Source organism: Mastacembelus armatus, chromosome 8 (genome assembly GCF_900324485.2).
Source record: "Mastacembelus armatus chromosome 8, fMasArm1.2, whole genome shotgun sequence".
In the NCBI taxonomy this organism is placed as follows: Eukaryota; Metazoa; Chordata; class Actinopteri; order Synbranchiformes; family Mastacembelidae; genus Mastacembelus; species Mastacembelus armatus.
This window is the reverse complement of record NC_046640.1, coordinates 19,067,801-19,088,920: the sequence shown is the minus strand read 5'-3', so window position 1 is coordinate 19,088,920 and position 21,120 is coordinate 19,067,801. Positions and strand designations below refer to the sequence as shown.

The following is a 21,120-nucleotide window of genomic DNA, read 5'->3' as shown; positions in this document are numbered from 1 at the left end:
TATAAGCGACGTACGGGGGCTCATTGTGTTTTGTCGGCGGTGCAGAGAGCGTTGAGCTTCAGAAAGGCAGGGAGAGGGACCAAGCGAGTCTAGGGTGTATTTTTTATATTTCGTTGCGAGTTTAGCGTTATTGAAACAGCATAATGACCGATAAAATGGATATGTCTCTAGACGACATTATCAAGCAGAACAGGCAGCAGAGAGGTGGAGGCCGGGGTGGAAGAGGTCGAGGCCGCGGAGGCTCAGGCGGCGGCCGGGGAGGCGCTGGGCGTCTTGGAGTCAGCGGCGGAGGATTTGGAGGCCGAGGCGGCGGATCCGGCCCCATGAGGAATCGACAGAATCTGAACCGCGCTAGAGGCAGACCAACACCTTACAGCAGGGTATGAAAAAGTTAGCGGAATGGGCAGAAAAAGGAAAATCCTTCGGCAAACCTGAAAAATGCCTGGGTAACATCCTTCTATTCTCCAGTAGGCTTGCTAGCTAAACATCTAGCCAGCTAGCTTGTCGAGCAAATAAAATGATGGCTGACCGCCGAGTTTCCTTCGAAATAGCGCTCTATAGATTGCGGTTAAGCATTAATGGAAGTTGTATACGTAGTTTGTCCCTTCTCCCACAACCCATATGTGTTGCATCGCTTTTCAAGAAGAGGAGAGAGCGAATGTGTTAGCCATGTTGGCTAACTAGCTAATGTTGGATCGTGAAGGCCTTGGCGGCGCCATTTTGAATCCAGCTCCTTAAATTAGGGCCACGGGCAGTAAGAGCGATTTTCACCCGAAGTGTCAAAATGATGGTGAGAGGAAAACGCTTCATCAAGAAAGCTCACCCGAAAATGATTTTTTCACCCATTGGAGCATAGTTTTTGTTCATGTCCCGGTACAGCGACCAGGCGGCCTTTTGTACAGGGATGTCTGGCCGGTTTCACAACAAGGCCTGTTGGGTGGCCTTTCAACCCGTGTGGCTGTTACTTGTGGATGGATCAGTGGACTTCAACCCCCCCCTACCCCGGTAGATTTCGTATAAGGCAAATCTTCACTCCTCGTGTGAGTGAGTATCTAGACAAAACCAACAAAGCCCCGGTCAAAATGGCGTGGTCTCAAAATGGACGCTCAGATAAGCTACGCTCCCATAGAGGCGATAGTCTGGCCCCCCTTTTTTTTCCTAGGTGTTTTTCTGATCCACTCCCTCCTCTTATGGACAATTCCCTTCCATGAGAAGAGTTTCTTGGCTTGATAAAGAACTCTTGGGCGGGCCAGGAAAGTTGGTGCAACGCTGGAGGCAACACGGCTTCAGATGGCGACCCCCTGAGTACCCGAGGATCGTGTCTGGGAGAGCCTTTGGTGGAGGCGCTGATGGCAAGGAAACAGTGGGCAATGTTGGTAGTTAAACAGGGTGGGCTAGTTCAGGGTTTTGTATAGAAATTGTGGGTGGGTTTAGGGTAACAAACCTGATCAGTTTTGACTTAATGGTCACTGAGTAGATGTATAAATCAGCAGATGCTGCTAGACCTCTTTGAGATTGTATATAGAGGTGATATACAACTCGTCCCCTTGCCGCTATGATTAAGTTATCATGTGTATGTTCTTCTGTCTGAACTGATTCACTTGCTTGTAGTGATGGGGTGGGCAGGGAACATTGGGGACCTTCTTGGGGGAGCTGTGCACCCTGGCCCTGTTGGAAGCGGAGCCCCTGCTTGCCCCAACACCCAGCCGTGTGGACTCTGATTGTCAGAGGCAAGGGGATCCTGAAGTCAGCAGGTGCGTTCTCTTTCGTCTGTTGCAGCCTAAACAGCTTCCAGATAAGTGGCAGCATGACATGTTCGACAACGGCTTCAGCGGCTTCAATGGTGCTGCTGGAGGTGGGGGAGGAGCTGGTGTGGAAACTGGAGGGAAGCTTCTCGTCTCCAATCTGGACTTTGGGGTCTCAGATGCAGATATTCAGGTATGGGGTTTTCACCATTTCTTCCTTAATAGCATCTTTGTGTGAGTTGGGTACTGTGTGGAAAAGAGATAGCTACTGAGTTTTGCTCTTCTTTTCAGGAACTTTTTGCGGAATTTGGGACTTTGAAAAAAGCTGCGGTTCATTATGACAGGTCCGGAAGAAGTCTGGGAACTGCAGATGTCCATTTTGAAAGGAGGGCTGATGCCCTTAAGGCCATGAAGCAATACAATGGCATCCCACTTGATGGTATAACTCAAACTGCAATTACATGCAACAGATATTTTAACTCCTGCTGTTAACTGTGGGTAGTGTTATTTTGGTAATTACATAACAGTACTACTATGTATCCCAATTGGGGTATTTAATGTCTTTGTTTAGGGCGGCCTATGAACATACAGCTCGTCACATCACAGATTGACACACAGAGGCGGCCCATGCAGGGGTGAGTGTACCTGTCTTTTATTTAGGAATCTTGACCTGCAAATATTGTGGACACTGTGTAACGGACAGTCTTGTCCTCAGACTGAACAGAGGAGGTGGCATGAGCAGAAATCGAGGTGGTGGTGGCTTCGGAGGCATGCAGAGAGGCCGTGGAGGACGTGGTGTTGGCGGTGCCAGAGGAAGGGGTCGAGGTGGCCGTGGGGGTAGCGGCGGAAGCAGCAAGCAGCAGCTGTCAGCAGAGGAGCTTGATGCCCAGTTAGACGCCTACAATGCCAGGGTATGTCCATCTGTCCATACACTATCTCATGAATGACCAAGTTGTTTCTTTTATCTAATCATTTTTTTTCTTTTTCTACTTAGATGGACACAAGCTAAGAATTGAGGCTCCTCCTGGTTGTTGTCCCTTCCTGTCTGCACAGAAGGGTTGTTGCAAATGTGCAGAATATTTTACTCTGTCTTCTGATGTGATTGAAATTATTGTCCGAAACTTCTCTTTTAAATGCTCCAAAGTGTTTTTTACCAGTATTTTCTTTTTCTTTTTTTTTTTTTTCTGATAAAATGGGTTTTGGCTGTAGGTAAATATGGATTGGGTTTTCCCCAGTTCTTTCCCTCTACCCTGTAGTAACCTGTAATAAAACCTGCAGTGCATATTGACCAGATGCTACGTCTGTTTTGTCTACTTGTATGTGCTTAGTGTTTTTAATTCACTTTTATTTTGTGCTCAACTGAAATGAAGCCATTTCCTGTCTTGTTTGCAGACCCTACTAAAGTTAGTGTTTTGGTTGGAATCAATTTATTTCCATTATGAACTAGAGCCATAAAATAACTTACTACCATTAGGCTTTTTTTTTTTTTTTTTTTTTTAAACTAAATGAAGCAGAAATATTTTATTGAAAACCAGTGCATGTTCATTTTTCTCCGAAGACAAGCTCTGAACTACTGTGGTCTACCTCTAAAATGACTGCTACAGAATATAGATAAGTATATTGTAATATGTGTAACGTAATAACGGTTCCTGTGGTTACATGCTTAGGAAGTATATTCTATCTAGACATGTATGTACTTTCAAAGTATATGTGACCACAGGAATCTGTGCAAAGCCATCTGAAACATGGTTAAATCAGTTTATGCAGTGGTGTTCTGATGCACAGCCGGTAGGTGTCCTGTTCTGTATTAACCATATATGGTCTATAGTAACGTCGATTCGAGATTTGTGAAATGTTCTTGCTCCATGTAAGCCTGCCACGCCTATGGCATGAGCTGAATCGTGCGTTATGTACAAACGTTACCCTGCGGAGAACACGCGTGTATTTTCTCGCAGGCGCTTCTGTGCCGGAGATGTCAAAGCTGTGAATGAGCTAAAATTGGTGGAAGTGTGAAATATCTGAAGAGGTAGATGCAGTTCTTTTCGACCGTGCAATGCAGATCTGCACGCCCGTGCGTGTCATAAGCGCACTTCTCCCGGAAGTGTGTACGCAAGCACAAAGGTTTGATTGTTAACTAAGGTTTCCGGTTAGATTTTCATGATTGAAGCTGGGGTTTTTCCCTTTGGTCTTAGGAAGCACGTTTTTCTTTTTTAATGTGATTCTCCACAGCATTCATTCATGTTAGAATGTGGGTGAACAAAATCACTGGAGCAGCTGATAATTTATGGCCAGTTTGTATATCGCCTCTGACATCAATGACTGTCAGTGGATGCTTCATTTTGTAAGTAGTAATACACCTTTTACAAATAAAACATAATGGACAAAATGAACAAAAGCATGAAAAAGGGACGGATTTATGCGATCATGGTGTTATATATTTTGCATTTATGTATTATTAACATGCAACCAACATTTCAATTGGTGGAAGAAGTGGCATACACACATATATAGATAAGTGTGATTTATATTTTATATATTCTGATTTCTATACACTATATATGTATACATACATACATATATTCTGCTTTCTGCTGTTTGTGCCCCAATGCAGACAAATGTTCAATCTCGCTTTTATTGTGAAGGCGACAGACCGGACGTCGTGTCGTATGTCAGAGTTTCCGTTGCCGCTTCACTTCACTCCCTCCCGCCACCACTCACAGAGACTGTCCAGCCTACTAGCAGCTCAACGGTAAGAGTTGATGAAACACTTACTAAAGTACTAAAATATTTGTTTTTAACGACTGGCATACTTTTCTGACCCATTGTGATGTAGTTAGCGAGTTTTCCTGCCGTTGTTAAGCACGGATTGGCTAACTTATCACCATGAACGTGAATTTATGCTAGGAGTAATTTGTTTACCAAAGTGCAACTTCCCCCATTCAATACTGTGGCTTTTATAGCAATATTCTTCATGTTAATATCGCGGTATGACGCTCTTTAAACTCGTAATCCTGTAATTTATTGCTAAGTCATGATAAAGTTGTCCGGCGGCGTAAGAAGCTATCATTAGTGCTTCATTTCCGGGTGCCTGATCTGAGCTGCCGTTTGGAAACGATCTTTTCAGCCATTGCGTTTAATTATTCACAATACAATGGATGGATGCACTGCTGCATTTACTATTTGAATCGTTCAGTCTAGTTTAAAGGAGTTTGGGGTCTCACCGACTGTCATGTGGTGTATGAGGAACATTTTCTGCCACTTCCTGGAACTCTTAGTTTGAATTGGCCTGAGGTGCTCACACCTTAAATCAGCCACTGTTTCAGCTTTTTAAAGCTTTGCATAGTCGCACCTGTGGAGCTCAAATTTGTTTGAAGTGACAGACATTTTTTGTGTGAAAATTATACTTTGTGCTTGGCCGAATGGCTGTTTTTTTTTTTTTTAACATTAACTGAACCCTTTGCTTCCTGTATCTGTGTATGATACAAAGCCTGGAAGAATCTTTTTTTCTCTTACAGAAGTTTGATAACTTTCAGATAACACTACTACTACTACTACCATCAGTACATTTGCTTCATCTCAAACTGAAAAAAAAAAAAAAAAAACCCAAAAAACTCTACCACGCTCCTCTGCAGTGGATGCCGGATGTCTCATTTTGCAGTATGTCTGTCTTGAGCAGGCCCTAGATGGTTGAATGTGCCCCTGAAGAATCAGCCTGTAACATTGTCATCGTAGGCATTTTCCTCACATCAAGTGTTGAACATGTTCAAGCAGCTCACAGCAAAGAATGCAAGGATTGTAGCTACAGGCCTGAATCCTCTAATGCTGCACAAATTAGCTTGTACCTACAACTTCAGCAGCCTAAATATAACTTATGTTAATAATTTGAACATATTTTAAGTTATTTAAGTGATATGCCAAGTATAATACTTAAAATATGCAGATTAAAACTGTTTGCTTCTTTCCTTTTGTTTATTTCACGTAGTAATAAAATAATTCAATGAGAGCCAGTACTTTTTATCGGACCGTGACCTCTCCAAGCCTGACATGATGAATCATGTCTGTGGCCTTGTCTGTTTTAGCTCAGTGTCACAGGGGGATAGGTGCAGGGAAACTAGCCAGCCCCTTTACACACACAAACACCAGTGGGATGATTAGTCTTTTTCTCTGTGTGGTCCTCTTCAGCCAGAACATGGCCTTGCTCAGCCTCTACAGCTCCTCTCACAAATCATGGACTCTCAAGCAAATTTTATTTTAATTGTTTTAATTCTTATATTGAATTTTCACACCACCTGTTGTATAATATTCGATTGTTGCTCTTCTTGAAGACAACTGTCAAAGAGCTGTAATCCTGTAGCATGTAAAGTCTTTCCAGCCTGAGACGGTTGCCCAGGGATGCAGGCTGAATCTGGGCATGTCACTGAAACTCCTGTAGAGCAGAGGAATAGGTCCTGACCTTTCAGCTGGCACCTTTGACTATCCTATTCAGTCGCAGCTTCCTGCTGCTGCATGTAGGGATTTTTCACCGGCTATTTTTGAAGCTTCCTATTTGTTCTGGTCAGTCCTGGTTTAGAGTCACGTTTGTTTCTCTTCTTTGAGCCTATTAGCCTTCTCCACTGATATAATTTTTGTGATAGACATCCCACTGTTTTCTTTATTGTTAAAAGGCTCTTGGGCCAGTAGTTTTTTCACTTCTTCCATCATTGTAAAGCCCTTTGTTTTTTTTCTTCTCATCTTCTTCTCTGTTCTTTTGAGGTTTGTTCCTCTGCATTGCATCAGCTCAGCCAAAAGCTCTTGTGCAACACTTCCTCAAACCTTTGGTATGTGTAGCACTACATCCTCAACTTAATGAGCCCCAGCAAGATTTTATCTATTGGCTTTAGCCAGCACCAGTCTCCCTTTGCATTCAAATCCTTACACCAATTTTAAATAATGATGAACTGTGTTAGCATCACAGTTAGAACATGAAGAAGATGAGTTGTGCTTCGGTTTAGCACGGCCCGTGGTTTAGCGCTCTAGAGGATATGAATCATCAAGCTCTCGTCTGAAAAAGGAAGTTTGCAGTAATTTCTTGACAGCCAAAAAGGCCTGGTGGCAGAAGATGCAAGCAGCCATTTGCTTGAAGAGGAAAAAACTGCATGCTGCTAGTCAGTAGTGGCAACTTGAGTTGCATTAACACATGGCTGAAGGATGTACTATAATTTCAACAGTCCTTGTTGCATTAGAGCTTTTGCAGAATCACTTTATCAGGAGGTTCATATGTTGATGTGAATAGATAATTATTTAAAGAATATACATGTGCCTACATTTTATAAGCTCTTAAGTCGGGATGTGGAGAAGTGTAGTTTAATATTTTGGAAAAAAATGGACAGATTCAAAGCTCAGTGACTGTCAGGGTGTTGTATGAGGAAAAAAATCAAAGCAGACAGAGATCTGTGAGTGACGTTTTCAATCAGCAGGTGAAGCCAAGAGTGAAATGTCACTTCAGTTGTTGCCAGTTCTCACTTTTAGTGAAGCAGCATTTATTCAATTCAATTCAATTCAATTTTATTTGTATAGCGCCAAATCACAATACAAATCATCTCAAGGCACTTTACAAAAACTAAAACTAAAAACCCAACAATTCCCTTATGAGCAAGCACTTGGCGACAGTGGAGAGGAAAAAACTCCCTTTAACGGAAGAAAAAAACCTCCAGCAGAACCGGGCTCAGTTTGGGCGGCCATCTGCCTCGACCGGTTGGGGTGAGTGGATAGAGCAGAGAGAAAAGAACAGCAACAATAAACAACAAATAGACACTGCAAGTTGGTGGGGCCAGTAACTGCACATCAGCGATAAACAGCTCCAGGACCAGGGACACCTGCATTTATGTCCTGACTCTTCTCTGTGTGTTCCTAGTAACAGTACTTCACTCTACAATTAATCAGCTGTAAGTTTTCCACTTCCTGAATTATCTGTAAAAGTGTTTCTGCTCTGCGAGATTGCAGCAACTATGGCTGAACTACAAAGCTCCTGTTAGAGTTCATGTTTTTCTGATGTAAGCCTCCTGCATTACCATGGGACTACATGGCTAATTAAAATGTTTCCATGATGCCGGTGTGCACAGAGGAAAGAAGGTGTATGTTTTGTAGAGAAGTGGCTGAGCAGGGATATGCTCACTGTCTGCAGTGTGCCAGCTTAGCACATGTGCGGAGCTATTTGTTTGGAGATGTTTGTTGATGCTTACAGAAGATAAGCCAGAAGACTTTCTGTTTTTTTATTGTAGATATTACAAAGGAAATGATTGACTTTGAATCTTTTATTTTTTATTTTTGACTAATCCATTGGTTGGCAGGTTGTAAAGCTTAGACCCTAGCCCTGGTCCTTTTTGCGGTCTCAGATCAGTTATTTTCAGTAACCACTTAAGAACTGCTGTCAAGAGAATCCTCTTGATGTGTCACAATCACACCACGAAACACTTTCCTTTCCTGTCCCTGAATGCCTCATTAGCCATAATCCCACTTTATGTAATCTTACTGCTCAGCTGTGTTGCTAAGGAACGGACCTAATCTGAACCCTGAGCTGCAGCCAAGCCTGGTGTGTTTGTAAAACTGTGCTGCTTAGTCCAGTCAAGCGAACAGATTATCCTCCTGTAGCACAGAGCAGCATCCAGGACTGCGTTGGTGAAGGGTAGAACTGAGGTGGAGCGGTCATGACAGGGCATTTCCCTGTAAGGTTAGTATGTGGCATGCTGGCCACATTCTGCTCTGTTTAAGCAGCATTAGCCACAGAGAATGGGCATCATTATGAGGGTGGTGATGTCAACAATGTGAAAGCTAATCCATTTTATGGAACGCATGGTCCTTTTACTTTGCAGACTCAACTAATTCCTGCGTGGTTAGGAAGGCACCTCATGATGTGACGGTGTGTGGAGTTATAAACAATTTCTGCCTGATTTTGCCAGTGCTTCTGTTGGTAAATGTGACATTCAGTGAAAAGTCATACAGTATTTCAGTACAGTGTTTTTTATAATGGCAGAAAAATAATACTTCAGGTAATAATAATAATACTTTGGTATTTTACTTTGAAACGTAATATTAATCAGGGCTCTAGTTACAGCTCTCGTCAGTAACCAGCTGTCATCAGATGTCAACCATCCAATCACACTTCAGAGACTGTTTGTAGCTCAGCAGAAGAATCAGATAAACATTTCTTATTTGACCCAGCACTTCCTCCTCTGTGACAGTCGCTCACAGTGTAGCTAATGGACTCCTAGAACAAGAGCTGAGCAGAGGAAGTAAGAAAAACAACCTGTTCCTTGTAGAATGACCTGACCATGTGTTATCTGATCTGGATTTCCTGTCTGTCACTCATTTTGTCCAATCAGAAGCACTCACTCACAGCTGACTATCCAAAGCAAAGCTATTGGTAGAAAAGGAATTTGTGCTTGTAAAAATGTTGCTGTGATCTCAGTTCCTGCATGGCTAACACTGAACAGCACTGTATACAGGAGAGACAATAGATCATATTCATGGGTTAGACAGAGAGGTGAAACAACAAGCCAGTTCCTGTTTTGTTGCATGCACTTTGTATTTGTAGTTGTGTGATTTATTGTGGCTCCTTAGATTGTCAGTAAGGTGATAGTGTTTTGAACCTGTGTTCTTTAAGATATTTAATTGGTTATGTTTGTCATCTGCTCTCTTTGTCTGGTTCGTTTGTCTCCCTGTGTTGATATTTATGAGCATAGTTAGTTGTTAGCTTAGAGGAATGTTTCATCGCTCTCACAAAATTCAGATTGAACAATAGCATAATAAACAGCGAGAGTTTACGTTGCTAGTAGTAGTGGTGTCAGTTCTCCTCATACATTATCGTCTAATTCAGCCAAGTGCATCAGAACTTTAAAGGCTGTATCGACAAGCACACACGGTGTGTTTTGGTTAACGCAGCTGCTCTTAAGTACAATAGAATGATTTGTGTTGTGTGTCCTCTGAGGAACATCTCCCCATCCATCTGCTCCTTAGCTTTTGCAGGTGTTGATCAGCTTTGTTTTTGCATCACCAGGAATACGTGCACCAGATGTTATTAAAAGCTAAAGTCTTTTCCCCCGCTGCATTTTATGAGCAACAATTAAGTTTTGCTGTGAATTCCAAAAACCTCTGTGTCCTTACTGTTGAGAACTATTATCCTCACTACTAATTAGTTGTGACTGCTCTGCTATTGCAGCTGGGTGTAGATAACCACATTAGCACTGCAGTGTTTCAGTTGTCCTGGTGATAAAGCTTGACAGGAGTTTTTGGAGGAGAGACAAGCGAGCCTGGAGCTCAGATAATTATCAGCTTTTAGACCCCCTTTCCTGCTGTAAGTCCTTTGTCTCGGCCAGTCTGTGTTTCAAGTGCACATTTATTTCAAGTAAACCCGCTGACTGAACAGAACACAAACTGCTGTTTTACATTGTTAGAGGCCCGGCTCTAAGTTCAATAGATAAATAATCTATAGTAATAACTTAGCTCTGCCTTGCTCTGTGTTGATCACATTTCATTAAAGTGGGAATGGTCTGTTTTGTGGACCCCTGCTGCTGGCCTGTATTACTTGATCTTCCTGTCTTCTAACTAGTCCTCTCTGCTGTCACATTTCCGCTGTGATTAGTGCACCATGGCAGAGCAGGAACCTACACCAGAGCAGCTGGCAGCAATCGCAGCAGCCAACGAGGAGGCCGACGGCTCAGTCAACTACAAACCTCCTGCCCAGAAGAGCTTACAGGAGATCCAGGAGCTGGACAAAGATGACGAGAGCCTGCGCAAGTACAAGGAGGCACTGCTGGGTAGCGCTGCCGTGGTTGTGGGTAAGTTAATAACTTCAATCGACTGTTAAGTCATTAACCAGTGTAGACAAGCACTAATTTTAATTTCATTCACCATTGTGGCTCTGTGCTGCTTTTATTCCAACATCTATAAAGTGTGTTTGTGCTTCTGTAACATACTTTCCAAATGCTGGTACAGTTGCTGCTCTGTGTGCCTGCTTCACCTGTAGTGTGGGGTATCAAAGCTCAGTTATTTGTTGTGACAACAATGAAATTACCCAGAGTATGGAAAGCTGTAAAGGAAGAAATGTAAACACCAAGTGATTGGACAGATCCATGTTTCCGTCTTTTACAGACATTTAATTTACAGCAGTAACTGCTTCTTGCACCACATGTATACCAGTATGTTGTACTCTGCATCAAGGTGTTTTTCAATATAATGTGTGACGAAGATCAGACTGAGTACTATTCATTTACTGAAATATTGGGTTGATTGCTGCAGATCACGAATTCATGAATTCATGGTCTTTGGTCATAACTTTGAATAAACCTGAATGCTGTGATCTTTCTCTCTCATAGATCCCTCCACTCCCAACGTCCAGGTGACTAGAATGACTCTGCTATGTGAAACGGCACCACAACCTCTGGTCCTCGACCTGACTGGTGAGTAGATTGGGCATTTTGCAATGTCCGATGCTGGAATCTCAAAAAACCTAAACTGTGGATTTTGTAGAGTGAAAGCAGATCACTTATATCTGACATCTGAAATATGAGTGTGCAGAATTGTAAGCCACATTTAGCAGCTGTCTTTCAGTACAGATGACACATAAAGAATTGGTTTATAGTAACATTTACAAGATAATCCCTCACATCCTTGTGTGCAAATATAGACCAAAAGACCTGCGGGGACATTAGTCTTCTAATAGTTAATGGCATGAAGCCTGTGTAAGTGGCTTAATGAGGCCTCCCCTCTTGCCCTCCCTTGGTGGTCACACTGAACTGCAGCAGAAATGGCTCACCTGAGGCACTGTGCCACCTGGTGGTCAATACTATTGCTACATGATGCTGAAACAGTCACAATAACTTGTGTTTTTACATTTGCTTAACTTAGCTTCGTCTGCTGTGTCTATTCCATGACAGGAGACCTGGAGAACTTCAGGAAGAATCCGTTTACGCTGAAGGAGGGAGTTGAATACAGAATAAAGATCAACTTCAAGGTGAGAGTTGAGCCCTTTCAAAACCAGGATTCCTCCTTGTTTTCACAGACTGTTAGAGGCATACAGATGTTAGTACAGCTGCAGTGAGCTTTATCTGTGATAAGAAACTGTTCATCAGGATATAATACATGTTGCTTTTTGCAGGTTAATAAAGAGATCGTCTCAGGCCTGAAGTACATTCAGCAGTCCTTCAGGAAAGGAGTCAAAGGTAAGGCTGTAACTCCTTATGTAGATTTCTACATTAAAACACATAAGAGGAGCTTCTTCCAAATTAAAGCTAAAGTTTAGGAAATCTGCTAATTTACATTTTTGTTGAGACCTAGACAAGTAGGTGGATACCACTTTCATTTCTGCTTTAAATATGTCTAGCTACAGGAACTTAGCTTAGCTTAGTTTAGCATAAAGAAGGGAAACAGAGGGGAAAAAAATCCAACAGCAAGAAAATCTGCTACTGGTGCCTCTAAATATAATTTAATGTATAGATATGACAGGGGTTAACACTGTCACATCACAGGAAGATAGGTTCAAATGGGGTCTTTCTGTGTGGAGTTTGCATGTTCTCCCTGTGCAGGTTCTCTCCACCCACAGTGAGTGTGAATGTTTCTCTGTCAGCCCTGTGATAAACTGGTGAGTATTAATACACTTCTGGTTTGCATCTCTCCTCCTCTTATTTCTAGTTGACAAGACTGAGTACATGGTCGGCAGCTATGGGCCGAGACCGGACCAGGAATATGAGTTCCTCACAACCATGGAGGAGTCGCCCAAAGGGATGCTGGCACGTGGGACCTACAATGTCAAGTCCAAGTTCACCGATGATGACAAACATGATCATCTCTCCTGGGAGTGGAGCCTCAATATCAAGAAAGACTGGAAAGACTGATTCCTCTGTTCTCCACATTTTCCCTCCGGTTTGTCCTGCTTTCCTTCTCTTGCTGTCATTCCATTGATTTTCTGTCTAAATGCATCTCTGGATTTTGTGTTGATTTAAGCTTTTCTCCGTCCATCGACTTCCCCATTCCGAGTTTTATTTTATTTTTCCAAATTCCAATCACTCCACTGTTCCTCCCATCATATTCATAAACATTTGTTTGGAACCATCCTTTGTTAAATTTGGAGAAAGCAAACAATATGCACAATCCAGATTCTGTTGTAATGGTTTGTTTATAAAACAAAAAAAAAATAGTAAAAAAAAAAAAAAAATATCTGTTAATTGTTCTTGGAAAAGTGATGTATGTGATTCTCTCTGCTCCTTACTGCTTGCTTTTCGTCCCCTTTTTCATTTTTCAGATATTTTGTATGATTACCACAATCTGCCTTTGAAAGCATTTTACAGGAACCAGTACTGCTGTATGTACATGGCCACTGTAGGTCATCAAGCAATTTTTGCTGGACACAGCCACCCTAAAGCTTTTGAGCAGATTATTTGTAGCAGGCTCCTAGTAAGTTATTTGGAATTTAGGCCACCTCTTTTTCAAATGTTTAGCACCCTACAAAGTCTGCTCAGAGAAAAGGGGAAACAAAATTACCTCTAACTTCTTTGTGACCCCTTGGCTTTAGGTGAGGCTGTTCCTTTCCAGATCAGGGTATTTTAGCAGCCATGTGGCCTTAACATTACCCTTAGGAATAAATGAAAAAACTAGTTGAGCCATTTGCCTTCAGGTTATATTGCCACACCATAATGTCAGCTTGTTTTTAAAAATATATCTAATAAATGGACACGGAATCAGGACTACCATCATCTTTATTTAAGGTTTGATGATTTGTAAAAGCCATTACATGTAGCTGTCAATCATGTTAGCTCCATTTCCAAACAACTTCTTCCTTTAAGCACTTGATTTCCTAAATATGAGTTTAATTAACCTTTTTAAATCTTTTACAAAAACTCTAAATACAAGTGCAGGTTGTACTAATGGCTTTGTATCACCCAGTGTCCTCTCTAATCCCTGAGGCCATATTGCCAGTGTGTTGAGGTGTCACCTTAGTTTCTTACTGAATTGAACAGATGACCAAACTGTTCACCTTATTAGACAAGTTTAGTAATACCAATTCTGACTGTGCCTCCAACCACAATGCTGCTCCTGCTGACTCAGCAGCACTGTGCTCAAGTCGTTGACTTCTGAAACAATAGAGACATTAGTCCCAAACCAGACACCACCTGCCATGCGAAAGTATTTTTTATACACTCCATAAGGATGTGAATGGTGTCAGTCAGCTCTCTTGTGTCATGGACAGATGTTGGTCTTTGACTCAATGTGTGCTACTTGTATTACATACAGTTTACTGATCTCCTGTGTTCACATTAAAGTGTTCAGACTGGGCCTGTGTGTGTCCTGCTGTATCATTCAAATTTGTTACGATCTACACAAATTGTGGATTTTTGCTCCTGTGGTCTATTTTCAAGCTGCTGCTGCAGGTTTTGTTATGTGGTGAGTTTATTCCTATTTTTATTCAGGAGTACAGTCTTTCCATTTGACAGCATCATTTCTTGATTTCAGGTTCAAATATTGTCAAAATCCTGTCCTCAAATAGATTTTCTCTACTTGTTCCCTAAACTGTAAGACTGCTCTCAGATAGTGCTGACATTCAAGTCCTCCTCCTTGCACTCAGGCTGCCGCTGCACGCCCAAGAATCTTTTGCGCTTGGTTTTCTGCCCTCGCTCTTGATCTTTTGTGCAACGACTCTTTCGAAATCCCCCAACCAAAAGAGATCCAGTTTATAATGCTGACCAATGAATGATTGGGGAATTTTGAAAGTGTTCTTGCACAAATAAATCTGAGAACCACTGAAGAATACTTGAGCGTGTAGCAGCGTCCTGAGTGCAAGAAGGACCGAAGCATAAGCGCAGGAAATTTGTACCAACAGTTTTATATCTGAGAGAGGGAAAAACAGTTTAGTAGAAAAAAAAATCTGCACATGAGCAGGTTAGAGTCAGTACAGAGAGAAACCATTAAATTTTAACATTAAACCTAGAAATTATGCTCTCAAACTGAAAGACTAAACTCAGAAACATAGAAAAAACCCATCTTGCTAGCCCATAAATTTAAAATGCCATCTAAATATCACTGTTGTGTCTTTAAGAACCTAAAGCTGATGGAAGCTTGTGTGGTTTATGTACCTGATTTAAAGACCAATCAAGCATTAAGTGTTTTTTTTACACAGATACATGCTTAACTTGCCTTAAGTAGTTTCAAAGCCAATGGCAGTTTTTTGCTGTATATATATTCATTATTTAGCTTAATTGTTTTCCATTAAAACAAAATGGCAATGAAGTATTTCTTTATCATTTCATCTCAATTACAAATCCTACATTACAACAACTTATTGGTGAATTACAGTTGTGCTAACCATTTACATAATTACATTAATTTGTGAGGTATTGGCTATTTTTTTTAGAAAATAGAACATGTCTGCCTTTTTAAAATCATAATGATGGCAAATATTAACACTTATCTGGCCACTTCTAAAGGTTTCTGCATGATATTTATATCTTAGATATGTAAATTTATGAGCACAACTGTATATCATCAACACAGTTACCACCATCAGCCTAGCTTACTTCCTACAGGACAGAGGAACGCACCTACTGCTAACATCATGTATCACCCAGGTACAGGACTACAGGTACCAATCCTTAAAGTTATTAGCATTAAAATGCTCTATAAACAATGGTGAATGAAAATAAATAAGCTTTATGTACTCACTGTTTTCAGTGAATGCAGCATTAGTAGTAGTTTTAGTAGGTGCCAGTTCATTTATGAGTCTTTCTGCTCTTGGTGGAATTCATGTCACTCTTGGTTTTCTGCAAGCGGGAGAAGATCTCTTTGAAAAGTGCCTTGTACTCTGGTGTATTCTGGCTGAGCCGCTTGTCCACCTGCTCCACCTGCCTGCTGATCCCCTCCAGGGCCTCTGGGGTGGAAGGAGTTTCAGGGGGTGTGGGAGGGGTGGCAACAGCTCCAGATGTTGAAGGTCCTGCAGACACCATGCTGTACTCCTTTATAGAGGGGTCCCTGGAGACAGGTCGGGAGGTTTGCACCCCAGCGTGGCACAGGCTCTCCTCGTGACGCCGGCATTTCCCCAGCAGCTCCTCATACTTCTCCAGCAGGGCATGGTACTGCTCATCTACCTCCCGCAGGATGGACATGCCCCGTTTGCGTGCACCATTGGCATGGAGGGCGTAACTGCCCTGACGTCTACCCGCTGCATCACGAGCTGTGATGGCATTTAGAGCTGTATCGCTGCAGCTTTTCCTCACAGGGACTCCCTGCTGCCCTGCGATCCCCGCCTCTACAGCGCTTCCATCACCTCTCTCCTCCAGTCCTGTGCCCTCCTCTGGGCTGTCTGTCTCAGGGCCATTGTTGAGCAGTGTCTCTAGGCCATCTTCCATGCCTCCAATCAGACACATCCTATTCTTCCTCAGCTGCTGCATCTCCTGCAGCTCAGCCTCCAGCTCCTGAACCCGCAGCTGGCAGCCCTCTGCCCCTAAGAGGCGATGTTCCAGACGTTCAAACTCCTGCAGCACAGTGGCACATTCTCGCTCGGCACTCTGACGCTTGGAGCGCTCTGTGGCCATGGCTGCGCGCAGGGATGAGATGATGTCCCTCAAGCGCTCATTCTCTTCATCCACAGGACATCTCTCAGCCAGGTCCACGCTGCCTGGGTTGGCCAACAGAAAGCCATCCTCATATCTGACAAAAAAAAAAGTGCAGCATCACTTTATACTTTCCAATTGCACAGAGATGACTAACCCTGGTCCTTGAGAGCCACTGCCCTGCTTGTTTTCCAACTGTCCAGACCCAACTCACTGCTGATTCCCTGGATTAGGTGTTTTCAGTCAGTCAGAAGATGGAAGGGCAGGGATATTTGGAAAAGAAGCAAAGCAGTGAGGTCCCAGGGTACCCAGCTACACCTGGTCTATCCTGTACATTAGACAATAAATGCTTGTGACCTTGGTGCTGTGCAGAGTTCTTTGAGGCAAGGGAATGAATGGATGGTTTTGCGGCGCTCCTTCTTCTCTCTGTGGACCCTCAGCTCCTCCAGAGTTCGCAGCTCTTCAACCCGAGCTGTCAGAATGTCCACCTGACCCTGCAAGGTCTCCATGGTACCTGTTAACCTGTACATACATACACATTTTACATTTAGAGAGCAAGAGGATGACAGTGATGACAGTCCTAGTGTGAGCAGACAGCAGCTGTACATCACCTGTCTATTTTCTGTTGCGAAGCCTTGCTCTCCAGCACCAGTTTCTCATTGGTAATCTCCAGCTCTCTGGCAGTCACATCCAGCTGCTCATAAACCTTTGCATGCTGCTCATTCATCTCCCTCAGCATTTCCAACTGCTTGGAGAGATACTGCAAGATAAAGAAGTTTGAAATGCTTAATGACTAAATATATCTTCAGTAATGCATTTACACCAGTGATTTCCAACCAGTGGGCACTTGAGAGAGAGGGGGTTGTTTTTGCAGGTGGGATATCTAAAGATGGGTTTTCCATTTATTTCTTTTTAAACACTTGGCTGTCATCTTTTACAATACTGTACTTTTATAATATTGTAAAAGATGAGGGCCAAATGTTTAAAAAGAAATAAATGGAAAACCTACCTTTTTTATGTCGCCTCTCTAAAAGTTAGTCAAACTTTGTTCATAGCATCCCTCAGTTCAGGGTCCCCCTACAGGCCTGGCACATTTCCATTGCAGCGTTTCTCTCTTGCATGTTTTCTCTCTTGCGTGTGTTTTGGCCGTTGCAGCGCGTTTACCCTCGATAAACAATAAACACTATGGAGCAGCTCAACAAATTTAAAATAAAAAAAAGATGGCCACTATCTCATTCCCACACAAATCAAGGTTCTAATATCTACCAAAAATGGCAGAAATCACATTTGCGGAGAAAAAAAAAACAAAACATATTTGATATGTACTTTGAATATTCATTTTGGCTCCTGTTCCATGTTGCAATATAATGTACTTTTCTTGACCGGATCTGTAGAAACACAGATATTTGCAATTCTGTGCAACATACATTTAGAACAGTAACAATGAATGTAGCAGTTTTTGTTTTATGGGATTCCTTAAGAGTTGTGCACTATGTCTGCAGCTGAATAAGCCAAGCTTCTGGCTATTAAAAAGGTAAGTCTCTGAACTGTGTTTAGGTGACAGATGTTACCATTTTGCATATCCCCTTATGTTCACAGCATAAACAAATTTGTCTTTTCCTTCCAAGTGCTCCCTGCTTTATAATAATTAGCTTGATAAAGGAGCACATGCATAATTCATTAGGTGAAGCAAACATACCTCTATTTCTTGCACTTGTTCCTCATTGTTGATGTACATCTGTTGAAGGGAGTCCTCCAGCTCCTTGTTGCGTTCCAGGAGAGTCTTGCCAAGCTCAGCTGCCAAGTGCAGGTCTGACAGAAGGACAAAAAGATTTGGACAATTGTTAATAGCACATAAAGCATTTCACCCTGCCTTATCAGTATAAGAGTTAGTTCTTCCTCAAGTGTTCATGAAGCCAAGGTGAAAGACTTTGGCAGGAATTGACTATTAATCAGTTTTATTTAAAGCTTTTTACTATTAACACACTTTGTGCTGACAGATATATTAGGAGCTATGTGTCTCTATTTAAAAATATATCCTGCTGCAAGATAATGCTTGACCTACAGCACTTTGCACCACTGTGTTCACTCTGCCTCAGCACAGGTCCTGCTTTTACAGCCATCTGCGCACCAGAGGCCTGAGCAGAGATAACACCACAGAAGCCAGCCTCACACTGATACTTTACAACACAGCTTGACGCATACATTATTCATCTCGTCCGGTGAGTAAACCTAGCTGGACTGCATACTTGGAGCCCAAAACAACATCGCAATGGAGGGATGGAAAGACAGGAAGAAACGGAGTCACTGACATCCATTACTCGACATAAATGCAGTGTTGTTTTTTTTTTCTCTCACCACAACGAAGGGGATGAGTAATCTGTGTGAGCTATTATACACAATCCAGCATCTCTAAATGGAGCAGAAATCTCTGAGTTTTATCTAACGCATTTACCAAGCTTCAGTGCGCTCCTGTGTTGCTACATTTGCCTCCAGTGTGACCCAAGGGAGGCAGAGACAGGCTGTAATTTCCTGTTTCAACAATGTAGAACAGATAACAGAACATTGGCCTGACCTGCCAAATGATAATGAGCTGAGTGAGAGTGTGTGAGGAGGGAGAACAGTGAGTCTTCATCCCCAGATCCAACTCAGTCTCAGCACACTTTCTGTTCCTGGGAGCCTTCACATACCAAGTCCTTGGTTATGTCATTTCAGAATTACTTTCAAAAAATGAGAAGCTGCATTGATGATGAAGATGTTACAAGACGCCTTATATTGGAAAAGGTTGTCACATAACGACCTCTTTCCAGGTTACTTTGTCGACCCTCTGCACACGTGCGCATGCATCCATGAGATGCTCTTTGATGTGTGGATCACACATCAATCACAGGCTCCTGAGACAAGGCTGCAGCACAAACATGACATCACCATGTCATGCCATCTGCCCAGACGCCCTCCATATGTTTGTCAGATCATAATGAACACGAGGTCAGTAAATCTCAGAGCTGGCAGCAGAGACGTTGCATAACAGCCTGATTTCTGGGGGAAAATCATGCCTGAATATGCAGGTTAACGTTTATTTGAAGTGGTGACCACTGATGGCAATTACGCCTCTGATCTGATCCCAAAGTCTGGAATCTCTCATCCCCACTAAGGAGGTCTCATCTGGGGCTTAATAACTTCAGGCCTGATGATGAATAATGTGGTCAGAAGCAGAAAGCAACGCAACACACACACACAGCACCTGTCTCTTTCCTCTTTGACTATGAAAATGTGATAAGACTCAAAGCAGCTTTTGTTCTCTGGGTCAGCAGGTGATCAGGGGATGAGGTGAGACAATGGAGGACACTGTAGAACGACCTGAAACGAACTGACGGACTGTCCCATCAAAACGCACCCATTTAAGCCATGAGTAAGATGCTCACAGACTAAAACCTGCACCAATGAAAAAGCAATAATGAGGATGCAACTACAAACAGCATTTCTCATGGAGCGGCCTTTGCTTTCCATGGTATAGGTATGTCTGCAGTCCTGTTTTCAATAAACTGTAAAATCAAACAAATTCCACCCTGATTTACTCAAATCTTACAGACCAAGTGGAGGCTGGGGCTCATCTTGCTGTTTTGGCTCTTGTTGAGTCTTTTCTTTGTTCGAACGCTTCCACCTCTGCAAATTTCTGGAAATGTTCTGCAGTTTTCTTCCCAGAACATTCTGCCTGTTTTGACCTTTAATGGGCACATACACCCCAAACAATATCACTACTTCACCATAAATGATGTGCTTTGCTTTCTCATCCTGCTATGTCACCCAGCTGAAACACAGGATGAGAGGAGTGCAGGGATGGAGACATAACGGAGGAAACATTCACTGTCAAGACAGCAGGGTTATTCTGGGAAACACCACTGACAACATCAGAATAATTGGCAGAGAAGAGCAGAGCTGAAGCACAGGCGGCCCAGACTAGGGTGCAGAGGCAGAAACACTGGTTCACGTGTATTCACATATTCTCACAGTGGGTGCACCCGTGCATGAAATGTTTTACAATGGATGCAATCTCCTGTTTTAATGAACCCCCAGATCCCAGTGTAAGGAAGCAGTGACCGGGCATTGTTTCATCGTCTGACCACGCCACAAGCCCCGCACAAGACACCTGATGTCCTACCTTGCTCCAGGTCCCGCTGGTCGTACCACGGCTCCTCTTCCTCCGTGACAAACTCCTCCATCCTGCCCGCACGAAGCATCGATGTTGATGAACTTCTTCCTTCACCTGCGATGTGATCTGCTAATTCACCCACGGCTCGCCCGGAAGTGACAAAAAAAACAAAAAAAAAAAACAGCGGCGCTGCCTCCCCGAGTGCGTAACCCTTTGAGACAAATTACTTAAAGAGAAAATCCCATTTGCATGTGAACAAATAGGAACGAACCCGATCCCTCAGACCTGAACTGAAACAAGACTGAACAGCGGCAGGATCGTGTTTTTTCTGTTTGAGTCATCAGTGCCTGGTGTGCAGCGGGGCCCTGCAGATGTACAGTGGCTGCTGCTGCGTTCAGGCGCTGTCGGAAAAGGTATTTTAAAACTCTTTGTACTGCTGCTGCAGCGCTGCCTTTCGCCTGAAACCTTATTAAAGTTTAGGTCTATGTGAACGGCGCAAATTTAAAGTACTTCCGCGCACTACATGGTCCACGTACGCTGCTTTACTCTCACTTTTTAAACGTGTACCGTTTTTATGCTGTAATACTCACTGACAGCACACGTACCTGCCTCATGTGCCCTGTGGTAACTGATTTAACACATC

At 42.8% G+C, this 21,120-nt stretch overlaps 3 protein-coding genes across 3 annotated transcripts; 2 read left to right on the top strand and 1 right to left on the bottom strand.

Moving 5' to 3' along the window:
• Window positions 1–7: 7 nt before the first annotated feature.
• Window positions 8–3,038, top strand: alyref (Aly/REF export factor). The gene is made up of 6 exons (XM_026325809.2): window positions 8–380; window positions 1,780–1,938; window positions 2,037–2,184; window positions 2,317–2,380; window positions 2,461–2,656; window positions 2,740–3,038. The coding sequence occupies exons 1-6, from the start codon at window positions 144–146 to the stop codon at window positions 2,752–2,754; spliced, it is 819 nt and encodes a 272-aa protein (XP_026181594.1). The 5' UTR covers window positions 8–143; the 3' UTR covers window positions 2,755–3,038.
• Window positions 3,039–4,364: 1,326 nt separating this feature from the next.
• On the top strand, window positions 4,365–14,054 carry arhgdia (Rho GDP dissociation inhibitor (GDI) alpha). The gene is made up of 6 exons (XM_026324713.2): window positions 4,365–4,494; window positions 10,366–10,561; window positions 11,099–11,182; window positions 11,660–11,736; window positions 11,881–11,944; window positions 12,414–14,054. The coding sequence occupies exons 2-6, from the start codon at window positions 10,372–10,374 to the stop codon at window positions 12,614–12,616; spliced, it is 618 nt and encodes a 205-aa protein (XP_026180498.1). The 5' UTR covers window positions 4,365–4,494; window positions 10,366–10,371; the 3' UTR covers window positions 12,617–14,054.
• An 827-nt stretch (window positions 14,055–14,881) lies between these two features.
• cdr2l (cerebellar degeneration-related protein 2-like) lies at window positions 14,882–21,008 on the bottom strand. The gene is made up of 5 exons (XM_026324712.1): window positions 20,487–21,008; window positions 18,024–18,136; window positions 16,936–17,084; window positions 16,682–16,846; window positions 14,882–16,421 (listed from the first exon to the last, which is right to left on the bottom strand). Exons 1-5 carry the CDS (start codon window positions 20,563–20,565, stop codon window positions 15,485–15,487), a joined length of 1,443 nt encoding a protein of 480 aa, XP_026180497.1. The 5' UTR covers window positions 20,566–21,008; the 3' UTR covers window positions 14,882–15,484.
• Window positions 21,009–21,120: the final 112 nt, after the last annotated feature.